This window comes from Xyrauchen texanus, chromosome 29 (assembly GCF_025860055.1).
Source record: "Xyrauchen texanus isolate HMW12.3.18 chromosome 29, RBS_HiC_50CHRs, whole genome shotgun sequence".
NCBI lineage: Eukaryota > Metazoa > Chordata > Actinopteri > Cypriniformes > Catostomidae > Xyrauchen > Xyrauchen texanus.
Genome location: NC_068304.1, coordinates 1,035,928 through 1,054,830, shown reverse-complemented (window position 1 = coordinate 1,054,830; position 18,903 = coordinate 1,035,928). Strand labels below are relative to the sequence as shown.

Here is an 18,903-nt window from a genome sequence, read left to right as displayed (position 1 = left end):
AGTTTTGGCTCTAATTCTAACGTGGGCTTTTCTGTGTAATGAGATGATCATTTTCAGGGTGACTCTGTAACTGGGCTCTTATGACGTCAGTTTTTAAGTGTACATTTTTAAATCCGTGCAGCAATATATCAGTGTGCTTTGTCCCGCATGTCATAAGCAGTATTTATGCATTTACTCCTCGCCCTCGTGAGGTACTAGAAACTATCACAGCTACTTCAGGTGGATTATCTGTATAAATCCATTCATATGGCAAAGAGAGTGGCTGTGTCTGCAATCGTTCACTCATTCACTATGGTTTCAGACACAGCGAGTGTTCCGTGACCAGAGCCCTACATCAGTGTTTCCCAAAACAAATTTTGCCCCGGCGCACTTTTAACGACTACAAAAAGCACACCACTATCCCACATAAGCTAACCATCATCAATATTTTTCCTTTTCAAGAACTTGTGAAATTGTTTTTTCTCCGTCTTAGTATCGTGTTTACTATTGTTTGAAATTCGGCTATGCAAAAAAAAAGGACAAAACAAGTCACATACAGTGCTTGCGTTAGACTTTCTTATTGTCCGTCATTTTGACAAACAGGGTGGTAAAAATTCCGTCACAATCTATTATTACCCGTCATTTAAATGTTCATATTTTAATGACAATACGGCATTTAATAGCTTTTATTTTCGTTCATATTTTCATTTTTTAATCATGAACATACAGGACGAGCATATACCACATTATGCATTTATTTATTTATGAAGAGAACAGATAAACAATAGAGACACGAAGCAGATGAATGTTTTTACCCGCAGTGACAGCGGAGGCCAATAAAATATAAACAACGCAATATTACAAAAACAAGTACGATTAAAATATGAACAAAACATGTAAAAAATGAACTGAACAGAATTCAGTCGACAATTCAAATCTTCCTCCTGATCCACATCGACCTAAACTCGTCTGTGCGTAATCAAATGCATCAAGGGAGAATAATTATGTCTTTAGATTTTGTGTCTTTGTCTCGGATGGACGACTTCTCTTGGCAGTTTTAATTTGGTTCTGGAGGTTGAACCCCCTGATACTCCTAAACAATAAGGTAATATTAAATTAAAATAAATTATGAGACATTCAATGTCTCTTCACAAATTTGGACAGTTTTTATATATTTATTGTTGCTTAGTACTCTCAAAGACATTGTTGGTGAAGCAGAAACGTGTGTGTGAAATCACTTCATAGACTTCAATGTATTCTGCAGCACTGACTTGAGTCATGTGATGACCCTTTACCTGTATAAATATCACTCACTTCATAGACTTCAATGTATTCTGCAGCACTGACACCAGTCATGTGATGACCCTTTACCTGTATAAATATCACACACTTCATAGACTTCAATGTATTCTGCAGCGCTGACACCAGTCATGTGATGACCCTTTACACGTATAAATATCACTCGCTTCATAGACTTCAATGTGTTCTGCAGCGCTGACGCGAGTCATGTGATGACCCTTTACTCGTATAAATATCACTCGCTTCATAGACTTCAATGTGTTCTGCAGCGCTGACGCGAGTCATGTGATGACCCTTTACTCGTATAAATATCACTCACTTCATAGACTTCAATGTATTCTGCAGCACTGACGTGAGTCATGTGATGACCATTTACACGTATAAATATCACTCACTTCATAGACTTCAATGTATTCTGCAGCGCTGACACGAGTCATGTGATGACCATTTACACGTATAAATATCACTCACTTCATAGACTTCAATGTATTCTGCAGCGCTGACGCGAGTCATGTGATGACCCTTTACATGTATAAATTTCACTCACTTCATAGACTTCAATGTATTCTGCAGCGCTGACACGAGTCATGTGATGACCATTTACACGTATAAATATCACTCACTTCATAGACTTCAATGTATTCTGCAGCGCTGACACGAGTCATGTGATGACCATTTACACGTATAAATATCACTCACTTCATAGACTTCAATGTATTCTGCAGCGCTGACACGAGTCATGTGATGACCCTTTACACGTATAAATATCACTCACTTCATAGACTTCAATGTATTCAGCAGCGCTGACGCGAGTCATGTGATGACCCTTTACACGTATAAATATCACTCACTTCATAGACTTCAATGTATTCTGCAGCGCTGACACGAGTCATGTGATGACCATTTACACGTATAAATATCACTCACTTCATAGACTTCAATGTATTCTGCAGCGCTGACACGAGTCATGTGATGACCATTTACACGTATAAATATCACTCACTTCATAGACTTCAATGTATTCTGCAGCGCTGACGCGAGTCATGTGATGACCCTTTACACGTATAAATATCACTCACTTCATAGACTTCAATGTATTCTGCAGCGCTGACGGGAGTCATGTGATGACCCTTTACACGTATAAATATCGCTAACTTCATAGACTTCAATGTATTCTGCAGCGCTGACGGGAGTCATGTGATGACCCTTTACTCGTATAAATATCACTCGCTTCATAGACTTCAATGTGTTCTGCAGCGCTGACGCGAGTCATGTGATGACCCTTTACTCGTATAAATATCACTCGCTTCATAGACTTCAATGTGTTCTGCAGGCTGACGCCGAGTCATGTGATGACCCTTTACTCGTATAAATATCACTCACTTCATAGACTTCAATGTATTCTGCAGCACTGACGTGAGTCATGTGATGACCATTTACACGTATAAATATCACTCACTTCATAGACTTCAATGTATTCTGCAGCGCTGACACGAGTCATGTGATGACCATTTACACGTATAAATATCACTCACTTCATAGACTTCAATGTATTCTGCAGCGCTGACGCGAGTCATGTGATGACCCTTTACATGTATAAATTTCACTCACTTCATAGACTTCAATGTATTCTGCAGCGCTGACACGAGTCATGTGATGACCATTTACACGTATAAATATCACTCACTTCATAGACTTCAATGTATTCTGCAGGCTGACACGAGTCATGTGATGACCATTTACACGTATAAATATCACTCACTTCATAGACTTCAATGTATTCTGCAGCGCTGACACGAGTCATGTGATGACCCTTTACACGTATAAATATCACTCACTTCATAGACTTCAATGTATTCAGCAGCGCTGACCGAGTCATGTGATGACCCTTTACACGTATAAATATCACTCACTTCATAGACTTCAATGTATTCTGCAGCGTGACACGAGTCATGTGATGACCATTTACACGTATAAATATCACTCACTTCATAGACTTCAATGTATTCTGCAGCGCTGACACGAGTCATGTGATGACCATTTACACGTATAAATATCACTCACTTCATAGACTTCAATGTATTCTGCAGCGCTGACGCGAGTCATGTGATGACCCTTTACACGTATAAATATCACTCACTTCATAGACTTCAATGTATTCTGCAGCGCTGACGGGAGTCATGTGATGACCCTTTACACGTATAAATATCGCTAACTTCATAGACTTCAATGTATTCTGCAGCGCTGACGGGAGTCATGTGATGACCCTTTACTCGTATAAATATCACTCACTTTGCACATTAATCATTGCTCTTCACTATCACAAAAGTGACCGATTATGGTTTCAAAATGGAAAATTTCTCCAAAAGATGAAGAGTTTGGATCCCTGAAATGTTCATGCATTTATTTATTTTGTGGAATTTGATCATTTTCCACAGCACACCTGACGATCTTTCATGGCACACTAGTGTGTAGCGGCACAGTGGTTGGGAAACACTGCACTATGTAGGCAGCTTTCTCTGCATTAGGAGAGCGACCGTAATCCCTTTAAAGTGATAGCTCAGCCATAATTAAAAATTCTGTCATCATTTCTATACCCTCATGTTGTTCCAAACCAGTGTGAGGCTTTGTATTACTGTATGTGGAACACAAAATATGTTAGACAGAATATTAGGGACTGACAGTCTCGGTCACCATTCAATTTCAATATATATATATATATATATATATATATATATATATATATATATATATATATATATATATAAAAAAACACATTCACTGAAAGTAAATAGTGACTCTGTCTAATATTTCCTTATTGTGTTGCACGGAAGAAAGAAAGTAATTCGGGTTTGGAACAACATGATGGTGAATGATGACAGAATTTCCATTAATAATAATCATAATTCTGTAGTACATGTTCAATGTGTATTATGTATTATTTAATGGAATATAGGGGAGTAAACATCTATTATGTCATTTGTGAAAGTAACGAGTTACTACTTGAGTACTCTTTTAATTGGATACTTTCTTACTCGAGTAATTATTTTAAATAATTGTACTTTTACTTGAGTACAGTTTTTGGCTGCTCTACCCACCTCTGTCTGTATCCATGGTTACACCGGTACACCTCAAACTATCAGAGTCATCCATGTAGAGCCAAAAGCCCAGCTGACGTAATTACCATAAAAGTGTTCCACCACAAGTAACTTGCAGTTTTATGCTTCAACTGCAAGAGGGTCAAAAGTTCCATTAATTTTATTAGACAACATTTTGACGATGAAATTAAACTTTAAAAACATGGAAGTCTAAAAAATAGGAAAACATCAAATGGCCCTACTTAAAAACAATGAAATAATGTAATACTTCACTGAGAAACACTTGAAGGACACATTCATTTGTTTTAATTTATTATTTAGATTGAAAACCACCACGCTGATCACTGGGTCCCCCCAGGGCTGTGTGCTCAGTCTACTGTTGTTCACTCTGCTGACTCACGACTGTGCAGCAATGCACAGCTCGAATCACATCATTAAGTTCGCGATGACACGACCCCAGCATACAGAGAGGAGGTGCAGGGGCTCGCGGACTGGTGTAGAGCCAACAACCGGTCTCTGAATGTGGACAAAACAGAAGAGATGGTTGTCGATTTAGGAGAGCACAAGGTGAACACTCTCCGCTGAACATCGACGGCTCCTCTGTGGAGATCTTCAAGAGCACAAAATTCCTTTGTGTTCACCTGGCGGAGAACCTCACCTGGTCCCTCAAACCAGCTCCATTACCAAGAAAGCCCAGCAGCATCTCTACTTTCTTCGAAGGCTGAAGAAAGCACATCTTGCCGGTGGTGGTGGTGTAGTGGGCTAAAGCACATATCTGTTAATCAGAAGGTCACTGGTTCGAGCCCCACAGCCATCACCATTGTGTCCTTGAGCAAGTCACTTAACTCCAGGTTGTTCTGGGGGGATTGTCCCTGTAATAAGTGCACTGTAAGTCGCTTTGGATAAAAGCGTCTGCCAAATGCATAAATGTAAATGTAAATCTCCCACCCCCCATCCTCACTACATTCTATAGAGGGACTATTGAGAGCATCCTGAGCAGCTGCATCACTGCCTGGTTTGAGACTTGCACCGTTTTGGACCGCAAAGCCCTGCAGAGGATAGTGAGGACAGCCGAGAAGTTCATCGGGGTCTCTCTTCCCTCAAAGACGTTTACAAAAAACACTGCATCCGCAAAGCAACCAGCATTGTGGACGACCCCACACACAAACTCTTCTCCCTCCTGCCATCTGGCAAGAGGTACCGAAGCATTCGGGCCCTCACGGCCAGACTGTGTCAGCTACAGACTCCTCAATATGCAGAGACGCACCTGTCTGCTACCTCAATAACTGATATGTCCATAGAACACTATTTCATGTTGTATGTTATGTTTACATTTGGCATTTCTAGAAAGTGTCATATTTTTGCACTATTCATTACAAATGTGTACTGGTCTTTTGTCCGGTTCCTTTTAGTAATTTATTGTACTGTCCCGTACTATTTGCACACATTTGCACGTGTACATATATATGTATGTTATTTAGTCTGTAGTCTCATGTGGTTCTGTGTTTGTCCTATGTTGTTTTATGTAGCACCATGGTCCTGGAGGAACATTGTCTCATTTCACTGTGTACTGTACTAACGGTATATGGTTGAACGACAATAAAAAACACTTTAACTTTTGACTATGAAATGTAATTTTTTAAGTAGCCTTAAAGAGCCTATTCAATAGCACATTAGCTCATTAGCAACATTTTGCAGTGGCTTCGAAAATGGTATAGAGAACTGTGAAATTTCACTGGTATTTCACACACACACCCACACACGTTATATATATATATATATATATATATATATATATATATATATATATATATATATATATATATATATATATATATATATATATATATATATATATATAAATATATAAACATACATACACGCACAAATACACAGTATACTGTAATATACACAGATCAGCCACAAGATTAAAAGCACCTGCCTAATATTGTGGAGGTCCCCCTCGCACCAACCCGCATGTCAGAACAGCATTCAGGGATTATGCGAAAATGCCAGATCAGCAAGTAATACAAATACTCAAACCCGCCCGTCTGGCACTAACAATCATTCCACTGTCCAAATCACTCAGATCACATTTTTCCCCATTCTGATGGTTGATGTGAAGATTAACAGAAGCTCCTGACCTGTATCTGCATGATTTTATGCACTGCACTGCTGCCACACGATTGGCTGATTAGATAATCGCATTGATGATTGTTGGTGCCAGACGGGCTGGTTTGAGTATTTCTGTGATTTCCACACACAACAGTCTCTAGAATTTACTCCAAATGGTGCCATAAACACAAAACACATCCAGTGAGGGGCAGTTCTGTGGATGAAACACTTGTTCATGAGAGAGATCAACAGAGAATGGTCAGACTGGTTTGAACTGATAAAGTCTACAGTAACTCAGATAACCGCTCTGTACAAGAAGAATACCATCTCTGAATGCTGTTCTGACATGCGGGTTGGTGCGAGGGGGACCTCCGCAATATTAGGCAGGTGCTTTTAATCTTGTGGCTGATCGGTGTACATGCACATACATATACACACATTTTAAACAAATCAATTGTATTTTAATTTTATATAAAAATGTATTCTATGAGTTGAATGAAGCGAAATGGCTGAAGTGCTCTTACAAACGGTTGCACTGGATGTTGTGGTGGAGTTGCAGTGACGTGCTGATGTTGTCAGACAGCACTGGATCAGTCAAATTCCTGCCGCAGTGTGTGAGACAGCATCTCATACTTAAGTGATCAAAACTGGAACACACAAATGGAATTTATGGAATTTATGGAATTTTCAAATACTTCACTCTCTCATGTTGTTCCAAACCCGTATGACTTTCCTTCATCTATTGAAGACGAACAATACAAGTCATACAAGTTGTCATTCACTGAAAAATGTCTGCTCTACTCTTATCTCATTCATACTTGTGAACATTCAAACCTGGCCTCAAGACGTCAATGATACAAAACATCTCTGATTCTTGCACATCTCATGGCCGACAGGTTTCTGAATACAACTGAACACAAATGCAAATGAGATTTGAAAGCTACTGTAGAATTTCAGCAAATAATTTAGGCCTGCTCCTCACAAAAACTTTCAAATGGCAGCTAGAAGTATCTCAGAACTGGGTTTCTCAATTTTTGATTATGATGTCACAGCTGAGCTCAATGTGTTGACGTACCCGTTTAACCAGCTGGGCATCAGTCCGTAGAGAGCTGTGAGGTTGAGCTGTAGCATGCAGGTGTTGTGTTTTACATCAGCTGCAGCTGGACTCTGATGTTCCCCCAGTACTCTTAAGTCCAAATCAAAGTTTGTGAAGAAAATGTGAAGCAGCTTCACCAGAGCTTGATGGAGTTTCACTACAGCTTCTACTGAAACAGAAGGGATATTCTTCAAACAAACGTTCCTGAGATGTCCTTGTGAAATGATTGACTTCAACGTAACACGGTCAATATTTTATCCAATGGACTCACCAGTTTTACAGTCACAAAATTCAGTCAGAGTCTGAAAAGAAATAATGCCATGGAATTATTTCAACAAATCAAGCAAGGAAATGTGTTTGACAGGTTATAGAGTGTGTGTTATACCAGTGTGAGTAGACCGATGGCTTCCTCTAGATCTCGTGTAGTGAGGCCACACAGCAGATCACACACGCCATGAACACTTTCCACAACCTCATTTACAATGACACCACACTGACAAATCAAATACACATATTTCAAGAATTAAACCATTTCAAATGCTTTACTAAATGATTATTTTCATCAACTGAATTTATTCTGAAGCATCTGGACATTTATCAGTTGTTGGGTGATGGACTGCACACAATATATGAATATATTATTATTTAGATTTTGTTGTAAGATATTTTTGGGTGTCTGAGCTTTTCTAGTTTCAAGTGATTCAGGATTCTTAGGATTCTGGGGTCGTATGTATAAAGCCGCTTAATCAAATTTTAGTCTTAAGTGTGTCATAATTCTATGAATGACATCATTTTAAGAAGTGTGATTACATTTAAGTGTCACATTGAAACTCGTAGATGTGAATCGAGCCTTTGACAAATGTTCTATCATTCAAATGATAAAAATCAATCAATAATACATTTCATTAAGATTAGTAGATCTTCCACATACAGAGCTGCATCTTAAGAGCCCAACCCAAGCATATTTAAATGCTTTATAGAAGCTCATAGTTTCATGTGCACTTGAGAGATGTTTAACCCCCGCTCATAACTTACACTATACTGATTTATTCTTATCTGAAAATATTATACACTCAAAAGTCATGCAAGTTTCCATTTCGCAAAGCATGTTGTCCTAACAGCACGAATCATTAGAACTTCAAATAGGCTTGCTTTATGGAATGTGCACTCGACCAAACGCAGCACAACGACAGGGAAAGGGATCACAATCATTTTGAATAAAATATTGATCAAATAATGTTGATGTGCTCAATGTCAAATTTACCTCTAAATTGAACAGTGTTTAACTGAAATCGTAACCCAAGTAACAGTATAAGGACAGTAACTGTAATGGGATTACAACAAAAAGTTGTTTTATAATAATTTACTTTAGAGGTCTTTCTGCATTAAAATAGTCTTTTTTTTTTTACCTTGGAGGTTACCAAAGCGCTTTACACTGTGACCATTCACACACACATTCACACACCAATGATGGCAGAGCTGCATGTAAGGTGCTAGCCCGCCATTGGGAGCAACTTGGGGTTCAGTGTCTTGCCCAAGGACATTTCGGCATGTGGAGTCATGTGGGACAGGAATCCAACCAATTAGCAGCTGATCTGCTCTACCACCTTTATTTTGACTGTATAACTTGAGCTTGAGCTGTAAAGATGTTTAAAACATCATTTTTACAGTTGTTTTAGGGTTCATGATGTTAATGATCTGTGAACTTTAGTAAGTGACTTTATCACTTAAAATCATGATCATGGTCAAACTCACATGTTGTTTATGTCTTGTGTCTTTTGGAACAGTGAGTATTTGGATGTTTACAGATTAAACCCCATTGACTTCCATTGGAAGTGTCTCACTGGAACCCAGACTTTCGATTGGAAGATAAATACATTTTGTGGTAATCAACATTATGCCACAAATGCAGTCAATTGAGCTTAACTTGTAATAAACCCAGAACATTCCATTAATATTCACCTCAGTCAGCACTTAAGAATCAGGCTTAGACTTTGCTGAAAGTTACTCTTACACAAGTCCTAATTTATGCTAAGAATTTGACACCACTCTTTGACAATTCTTCAGAGCATTTCTGAGAAGCCCCAAAGCTGGTTGACACATTTCCTGCTCTGTAGTATCCTGACGATCAGATGCTGGTTTTACAGCATTCATTGAATACATCAACATTGTAGACAGATTACGTCCACTCAGGAACACGTCCATGACAATTTATGAAATGATTTTAGGATGCAACACCTCTCTCTCAACCTCTCACATTTCTGTCTGGACTAAACTCGCCCAGTATGATTCACACATCAGGGGCATGATTCTCACAGCGTTTGATGAGTCATGTGACTATACGGTTTGAAATGGTTATATGAAATCCATCAACTGATGAAGCCAATCAATTTAAAGGTGAAACATCTTCAATGAATGACATGTAGATGATTCAGAATGAACTGGACAGAACTGTAACATGTTCATGTGTATGTACTGCACTCATGCATGTGTATTAAAGTAACAGACCCAGCTTCTGAGGAGTTTACTGACTGCTTCACTGTAGCTCTTCAATTTCCCCTGCAGACATGATCTAAGAGAACAGATGGCATTCTAGACAGTTACTTTATGAACATTAAGAGATACAATCAATAAAAAACATTTTTCTATTAACTGAACCTTTTAGTGTTGAATGCACAAGCAGAGGAGAGGAAGGGGTGAAAACCAAACGTCTGTTTGACGTCGTCCTCCTCCTACAGAAACACCACCATAAACATTATCTGATAATGATACTAAATTCTTCAAACCATGTGAACCACCTTTATTAAAGAAATGTCTGTCATCTACTGATGCTTTGGTTCACAATGCTGTCTGTTATCTTATTTTACATGGTCAGCTCCTCTTTAAAAATGATGTGACAAATACAAGCAAACAGTTGATCTACAGAAGCCACTTTCAGGAAACACCTTGATAAATGTGACATATCATTGGACTCACATGTCGTGCCAGTGATTTGTCAATATTGTTCCTGTGTACCATCCTTACTGGAACGTCCAACGCAAATTTCTGATACACCTGGATGCGTTCATAGAAACCCAGAACATCATCACTGAAAGAGGCAAAATGAACCAGTCAAAACATTGACATCTAGTTCACAATCCACATGACTGAACCAACATAAACTCAAATACAGCTTCACCGTTACTGTTCAGCGAAAACCACAACATTCATGCCGCTCCTGACAACTTACATTTACTTAAAAGAATGACAGGTGAAATTACCTCCGGAGATATTCCTCAGAATCACAGAGTTTTAACTGGTACTGTCCACTGGATGAGGCAGAATGATCAAGAGTGACTAAAACTGCCTTCATCAGCTCCTCAGCTGTGCTGTTCACTGTGTCCACAAATGCAAATGATATTGATCCACTTAAAATTGTTAGAAGACAATCTGCAATACCACAGTCTGTGTCTTACGTTTAGTTGTGTATGGTAGTTCCACAGGCAGCCAGGACACAGATACTTTGAAGAGCAGTTCAGTGCGCTCCAGGAGAGACATGTGCACAGGGGCCACGCGGCCCCACACCACCCCGGAGTTACATTCTGTATGAGTGTGAGGGTATTCTGACCACAGCCTGTCAGAGGACAAACACACACACATAAGAAAATAATGCAAGTATGAATTGAAATGTCATAATACTTTGTGAATGAAAAGTCATTAGTATTTGTATGTGCTGTGTTAGTTCTGAAATTCTACAGTAACATACTATGAATGTGTCCTATGATGTCATTTATATTAAAGTTGTGCACTAATGCTTCTTACTTCGATGTCAACATGTAGAGTGATGCATTCCTCTTACTGCCGTAAGCTGAATCAAATAATTCTATGTACCAAGAGACCTAAAAATATCAAGAATATCAAAATCAAAACTTAGAAGTTAATGTATAGAATGATCGTAATCTACAACCCAATTTTGGAAAAAGTCGGGACAGTGTGGAAAATGCTAATAAAAACAAAAAGCAATGATTTATACATGTTATTCCCCCTGTGCTATATTGAAAGCACTACAACACATTAGGGTACAGTGGGGATAAAGTCTCATTGATTTGATTTTCTCCAAAAACACTAAATTGCATTAAAATCTACCACAGCACTTTCCTAAAAACCTGTTTGTCACTATGCACTGCTACATTTTCCTGATCCATGAGGTCTTTGTTTGGTGGCTAAAGGGTGATTTTGAGGCAATTTGATCAATTTTGTATATTTTTTTTAAATGTTGCAAATTTAAGTAGCTAATGAACATCCTGGAAATTATCACATTTATTTAGAGACAAAATACATATTTATCATTTTCAGTTGTTTAAGGTCATTAAATGAAACATTTTTCAATAACGGTCCAGTAAGAGAAAGGATAGTATTTGGGGTAAAAAGCCCCCCAGTTGCAGTGACTAAAGGCCCCTATTAAACACTTTTGTTTTTATTTTTTTTTATTTAAAGTGGGACGAATACATTTGTTATGAAGTGGCCTCATATTGAATATTAGAGAATAGTTTGCTTATAGAATACTTGATGTAATAAAATTTCAAATGTGTTTGACAGGAAATGGTTTATATATTTTTATAGTTATTTTGAGTTGGCATCATCTTAATTTGTTACTAAAAAAAATAAAAATAAAGCATCTTGCTGTCTCAAATTGTGCCCTGTAACTCTTGCCCTGGTATCTACATGATATCACCTAAACCCTCTAGAGGCCTGTTGCCCCAAGTGAGGGGTAAACTGCTCTCTCACCACTTTTTTTAATCAAAACTTCATTTTAATCAAAACCAACTTCTGTTATTGTTTCTTCTCACACAAATGATGTTGCTCTCTCAATATTCAATAAAAATAAACATTTCTTTTTTTTTCTTTCACAGTTTGTGACCACACTGAAAAGCTACGTGACAGCTGACGTAAGCAGGTTCCAGCTCACCATGCCAGATTCATGTACGTCGTCTTGCGACCGTGTGAGGAATAATAATAACACAGAGTCTGACAGCAGCTGTCAATTAATCCGTCACTACGAGTCTCAGGTGCCCCCGCTCAGCCCCGCACTCGGTTCGTTCCCTCTATCCCCGCCGGGGTCTGCCCACTTTTCCTGCATTTTCAAATATTTCTAGTGGGTGGAGTCAGACTCTGAGCAGGTGTTTAGTTACCCTTTTTAAACTTTGCTCATTTTATTCATTTCAATTTTGTTTTTGATTCCAATAAAAAAGAATAATTTGTTTTTATACATATCACATGTGTTTTGAACCAAGCTATGTGAATTAATTCAATTCAGTTATAAAAAATAAGATGGTTTAAGTTGAGGTCCTCTCTGCGCATGCTGGTGAATGTGACACAAGCGCAGTTTCCTTGGCGCCAGAGGAGAAGTTCCAGTACCAAGCTGTGCGAATGCAAGACATTTTCCCTCCAGTTTTGGAGTTTTATTATTCCATCTATTTGCAAGGTAAGATGTATGTCATATTATGCAGAACCATTCAATACAGTAAACGGACTGATTAAAAAAAATTGTGGTGATTACTCGTACTATAATTAGCTAAACGTTCCAGCATTCACATTGCAGGTTACTTTTGCAGTTTAGGCGAACATTGCACATAAAGTTGCTCGTATTCTAGCACATTAAGACAAACATTACGGTTTGAATGTTACCGAAAAACTTTTAAGACTTGTGTTGAAAGTATGCATGATCCTGCAGTATGCAGTACTTTACTTTGTCAGTCAACATGTGCTTTTTTCCCCATCGGTAAAGTTCATAATATAGTGTTGGGATTTTTTTTATCTTTTCAGTGACACACAACAAGTTCACAATAGCGATTCTGTAATTAATGAGCATTAAAGAAAATAGCTTTAAATTTGCAAATACATCCCCTCTTTTCACTAGCTTTTATGGCGTGGTATGTGAATATATCTCAAACTAACAATAATAATCATTATGTGTGCTCACTTGCTGTGTTCCATCTTTCTCTAGGGTAGAACAGGGACATTTCGGTAGATCCTAAGCTTTTGGTAAGAGACTTTACATATATGCTGACTAATGTTAAAAAGTAATAGATATCTTTGTTTGTTTGTTTGTTTGTTTTCCACACGTGATCACTTCAATGTATCAGTGTAAAGATTGTGGCATTCAAGTGATAAGGCAATCAGAAATTCTCAAACACTACAAACTTAAGCATGGCCACTTGGGGCATGGTCATCACTTTAAATGTATTCATCCAGGCTGCCCTTGTGTTTTCAAAACTTGGAATTCACTTTTGGTACATTTGTCTAGGAATCACACGAATACCTCTAAGCAACCTGGGACTGTGTTTTCATTTTCTTGTGATTTAGGTTCTTTCTGGGAACTTGGGAGAGAACGTGACTACTTTCTACACATAGGTCATCATCTCAGAAATAATGAGACTGTCACCTGTATGTTCAAAGGCTGTGACTATAAATCTAATGTATGCAGTAGTTTCAAGTCTCACACAAGTCGCAAACATAACCTACATTCCTTGGTGGATTTTAAAGATGGTGTAGTTCAAGGCAAATGATTCCATTGAACATGGTAGTGTAGTTGAATCTGAGCCAGGCAACCCAATGGACTCGGAGACTGCATGTTCTTCTGACACTACATATGCTGATGCAGATATTCCAGATAATCAGGTGCATGTAATAGAGTGAAAATTAGCTGCAGTGCTACTAAAACTGAAAGTATTTTTCATGTTCCAAGTGCTGCAGTTAGTGAATTGCTGGAAGAGCTCCATTATTTGTTGAGCACCGCTTCTCATTGTAATGCAACAAATGTGATACACGAGATACTGAATAGACATAACTTGCATATTGACCAGTCAGTCACTGAAGAACTTGCATCTGCTGTGTGTATCAACAATCCAGTTTCTCATGCAATTGGTAAAGGTAGTCCACTTGGAACATCATTTAAATGCCAAGCTTACTACAAACAGAATTTCAAAGTTGATGAACCAGTAGAATACATATTGGATGACAAAAGCATAAGAACAATGCAGTATGTTTTTACAGCTGCTTTTGAGTAACAATTACATCTGACACAACTTTAGACACTCAAATCATGTCAGAAGTTGGACAAGAAAAAAATTATATATGCATCTTATCGTGATGGTATGCATTTCAAGAGCAATGATTTTTTATCTTGTAGTGAGTTTTTTCAGAATATTGCTGAATTTGTATGTGGACGATTTTGAAATTTGCAACCCGCTTGGCACTTCCAGAAAAAAGCACAAAATCTGTTTTTTTTTTACCACCAGGAGAAAGTTCATCACTGTCTTCCATATATTTGGCAATACTTTGCTGATCAGATGATGTTAGGACCAACGGATATGAAAAAATCCTTGAGCCCTTGTTGCAAGATCTTTCCACATTGGAAAGCCAGAGAATTTTTATTTCACAGCGTGGTTGTTTCATGAAAGGCACAGTGCAGACTGTCATAGCAGACAATCTGGGAGCACAAGAAATTGCAGGCTTTGTAAAGAGTTTTTCCGGTGAATATTTGTGCTGGTTTTGTACTGCAAAAAGTCTGAAATTTAGGAGAAGGAAGTGAGTTCTGATGATTTCACTCTCAGAACTAAAGAGATGCATGAAGTGCATGTCAGGTCAGCAGTAGACACTGAACAGGCTTTCCTTTCTGCACGTCTTTCCCATTTAAATGTCAATACTGGGTACCCACCGATATTGCTCATGACATATTTGAAGGCATATCACCAGTTGAGTTGTCTCGCTGCCTAAATTTGTTGATTTCTAAGAAATGTTTCACTCTCAACCAATTAATCATGAAATTTCCGTACAAATGGTCAGACAAAACAAAATCGCCCTCATACTGTTCCACGTGCTTTCAGAAATCAGAAATCAGAAAAAGCTTTATTGCCAAGTTCTTGTGGTGTGAGGTTTTTGTCCTGATGGACCTCAGCCTTCTGCCAGAGGGGAGTGATTCAAAGAGATTGTGGCCAGGGTGAGAGAGATCAGCCACAATCTTTCCAGCACGCTTCAGGGTCCTGGAGGCGTACAGGTCCTGGAACGGCGGCAGATTGCAGCCAATCACCTTCTCTGCAGACCGGATGACATGCTGCAGTCTGCCCTTGTCCTTGGCAGTAGTAGCAGCGTACCAGATAGTGATGGAGGATGTGAGGATGGACTCGATGATGGCTGTGAAGAAGTGCACCATCATTGAATTTGGCAGGTTGAATTTCTTCAGCTGCCGCAGGAAGTACATTCTCTGTTGTGCTTTCTTGATGAGGGCGCTGATGTTCAGCTCCCACTTGAGGTCCTGGGAGATGATAGTTCCCAGGAAACGGAAAGACTCCACAGTGTCAATTGTGGAGTCACAGAGGGTGATGGGGGCAGGTGCAGGTGAGGCTGAGTTCTTCCTGAAGTCCACAACCATCTCCACTGTCTTTAGTGCATTGAGCTCAAGGTTGTTTTGGTTGCACCAGGTCACCAGGTGGTCAACCTCCCACCTGTAGGCGGACTCGTCACCATCAGAGATGAGTCCGATGAGGGAGGTGTCGTCCGCAAACTTCAGAAGCTTGACGGACTGGTTACTGGAGGTGCAACTGTTAGTGTACAGGGAGAAGAGCAGAGGAGAAAGAACGCAGCCATGGGGGGATCCAGTGCTAATGGTCTGCGAGTCGGAGACGTGTTTCCCCAGCCTCACGTGCTGCTTCCTGTCAGACAGGAAGTCAGTGATCCACCTGCAGGTGGAGTCAGGCACACTTAGCTGGGAGAGCTTCTCCTGGAGCAGAGCCGGGATGATGGTGTTAAAGGCAGAGCTGAAATCCACAAACAGGATCCTGGCATAGGATCCTGCGGAGTCCAGGTGCTGGAGGATGTAGTGGAGGGCCAAGTTGACTGCATCGTCTACAGACCTGTTGGCTCTGTATGCAAACTGCAGGGGGTCCAGGAGGGGGTCGGTGATGTCTTTGAGGTGAGAAATCATAAGGCACTCAAAGGACTTCATCACCACAGAGGTCAGGGCGACGGGTCTGAAGTCATTAAGTCCTGTGGTCCTTGACTTCTTGGGAACAGGGATTATAGTTGAAGACTTGAAGCAGGCAGGCACATGACATTTCTCCAGTGAGGTGTTGAAAATGTCTGTGAACACTGGAGACAGCTGATCAGCGCAGTGCTTCAAGCTGAATGGGGAGACAGCATCCAGTCCAGCAGCTTCACGGGGGTTCGGTCTCCTGAAGAGTTTGTTGACGTCCCTCTCATGGATGGAAAGAGTCATCACTGAGGTGGGTGTGGGGGTGGAGGGGGGTACCTTTAAGGTGGGCATTGGTGGGGGTGCCCAGGCCCCTGCTGAGGTGGGGGAGGTGGAGGTGAAGCACTGTGGCTGGAGCTGTTGGGAGGTGTCATGGGGGATGGTACAGGACTGTCCCTTTGTCTTTCAAAGCGGCAGTAGAACTCGTTCAGGTCGTTGGCTAGGCATCGGTCGTTGATGGCCTGGGGGACTTTAGGCTTGTATTTGGTGATCTACCTAAGCCCTTTCCAGACAGATGCAGAGTCGTCGGCTGAGAGCTGGTGTTGGAGCTTCTCAGAGTACCGTCGTTTAGCCGCTTTCACCGCCTTGCTAAACTTGTTCTTCGCCTCTTTAAATCTGTCTTTGTCCCTACTTCTGAAGGCCTCTTCCTTATCAACCCTTAACCATCGGAGTTTGGCTGTAAACCAGGGTTTGTCATTGATGTAACTCACCCTGGTGTGTGATGGAATACAGCAGTCCTCGCAGAAGCTGATATATGACGTCACAGCCTTTGTGTACTCATCCAGACTGTTTGTAGCAGTCCTGAACATATCCCAGTCAGCAGTGTCAAAACATGTCTGGAGATCCTCCACAGCCTCACTGGTCCACTTCCTTGATGTCCTCACTACAGGTTTGCAGAGCTTTAGTTTCTGCCTGTACGCAGGAATCAGGTGGACCATGACGTGGTCAGAGTTTCCCAGTGCAGCACGGGGGACAGCATGATAAGCATTACTGACTGTGGTGTAACAGTGATCCAGAATGTTCTCCTCTCTGGTCGGGCATTTAATAAACTGTCTGAATTTAGGGAGTTCGTGACTGAGGTTTCCTTTGTTAAAGTCACCAAGGACAATAACTAAAGAGTCCGGGTTGGTCCGCTCCACACACAGTGTCTGGTCGGCGAGCATGCGCTGTGCGACCTGCACGTTGGCCAGCGGCGGAATGTAAAGAGCTGCAGTGCAGAGTCCGGTATTAATCCACAAAGCCACGTCTCCGTGACGTAATTTTGAGCAAATTTGAGCTCACCTTTGACCAGAATGTCCAAAATTCCAGTGTAGGGAGAAGAAAAGTAGGAAATAAGTCCTCTGGAGTTGTACTCCTTATGTTCATGAGCTCATCTCTGGTGAAAGAGCTCCCGGTACAGACGCAAAAAACAGAGTTAAAACACAAAACAGAACAACGCGCGCACACACACACACACACACACACACACACACACACCGATGCACCAGTGCAAACTACTGATCGATTGCCTTCCTCGAAAGCAAAATTTGTGATCATAGGTACAGGTTGCAAGAAGTTTTTCTAGACATGAAACTTTTGCTGAAACATCATTACGTGGAACATCATCCATGGATGACCAAATTCTCTGGCCCTTTAGTAGGGATGTGGACACTGAGATTTGATGCAAAGCATCGCTTTTTTAAGCAAGTTGCTCATTACACACATTGCTTTAAAAACATACTCTTGTCTCTGGCGATGAAACATCAGTTCATGATGGCATATCACTTGGAGTCAGCTACCATTGAAAAGACTAGCATGATTGTGTCAGCTGTCTCAACTGTACCTATTGGTATTTTGAATCAGGATGTATTTAATGGTCTTAAGCAAACATATCCTGATGTCACTTGTGTTCATCTTGCAAAGAATGTGTCTATTGATGGAATAAACTACAGGAATGGCATGATTGTTGTTTATGGCCTTTCTGGTAGCTTACCAGATTTTGCTGAGATTGTCCAGATGGTTGTAATGGAGTAGAGTTTGAGTTTCATTGTGAAAGAAATGAGTGCTTGGTATTGGGAGCATTTCAGAGCTTTCAAGTTGTGCCCCACTTTGCAAGTTTCTCTCATTCATCATAATGCCGTTCTCGACCACTACCTATTGGCAGATTACCACATTGGAGGCCGGAGAATGGTGACACTTAAAAGATTCATAAACACAAGAGGTTAGATTCAGTATGTTTTAATGCACTAATTAAGTTTAAAATGTGTACTTTTGTACAGTAAAATGTCTAATGTAACTAATTCATATAGAAGTTGCATTTACTGTAC

At 40.1% G+C, this 18,903-nt stretch overlaps 1 protein-coding gene across 4 annotated transcripts in view; it reads right to left on the bottom strand.

Annotated features, from left to right (window-relative positions):
- Window positions 1–18,903, bottom strand: part of pik3c2g (phosphatidylinositol-4-phosphate 3-kinase catalytic subunit type 2 gamma) — an 81,278-nt gene that overhangs the window by 50,708 nt on the left and 11,667 nt on the right. For 3 of the 4 annotated variants that reach the window (XR_007968029.1, XM_052097393.1, XM_052097391.1), the window contains 10 exons: window positions 11,389–11,465; window positions 11,043–11,200; window positions 10,848–10,962; window positions 10,564–10,675; window positions 10,246–10,319; window positions 10,096–10,159; window positions 7,973–8,080; window positions 7,859–7,889; window positions 7,567–7,756; window positions 7,016–7,138 (listed from right to left, as the gene is read on the bottom strand). Coding sequence is in view for 3 of the 4 variants with exons in the window: in XM_052097393.1 (XP_051953353.1) it covers window positions 7,016–7,138; window positions 7,567–7,756; window positions 7,859–7,889; window positions 7,973–8,080; window positions 10,096–10,159; window positions 10,246–10,319; window positions 10,564–10,675; window positions 10,848–10,962; window positions 11,043–11,200; window positions 11,389–11,465 (1,052 nt within the window). In the remaining variant the exon portion in view is untranslated. The remainder of the gene's footprint in view (window positions 1–7,015; window positions 7,139–7,566; window positions 7,757–7,858; window positions 7,890–7,972; window positions 8,081–10,095; window positions 10,160–10,245; window positions 10,320–10,563; window positions 10,676–10,847; window positions 10,963–11,042; window positions 11,201–11,388; window positions 11,466–18,903) is intronic. The other variant, XM_052097392.1, reaches the window with a different exon arrangement.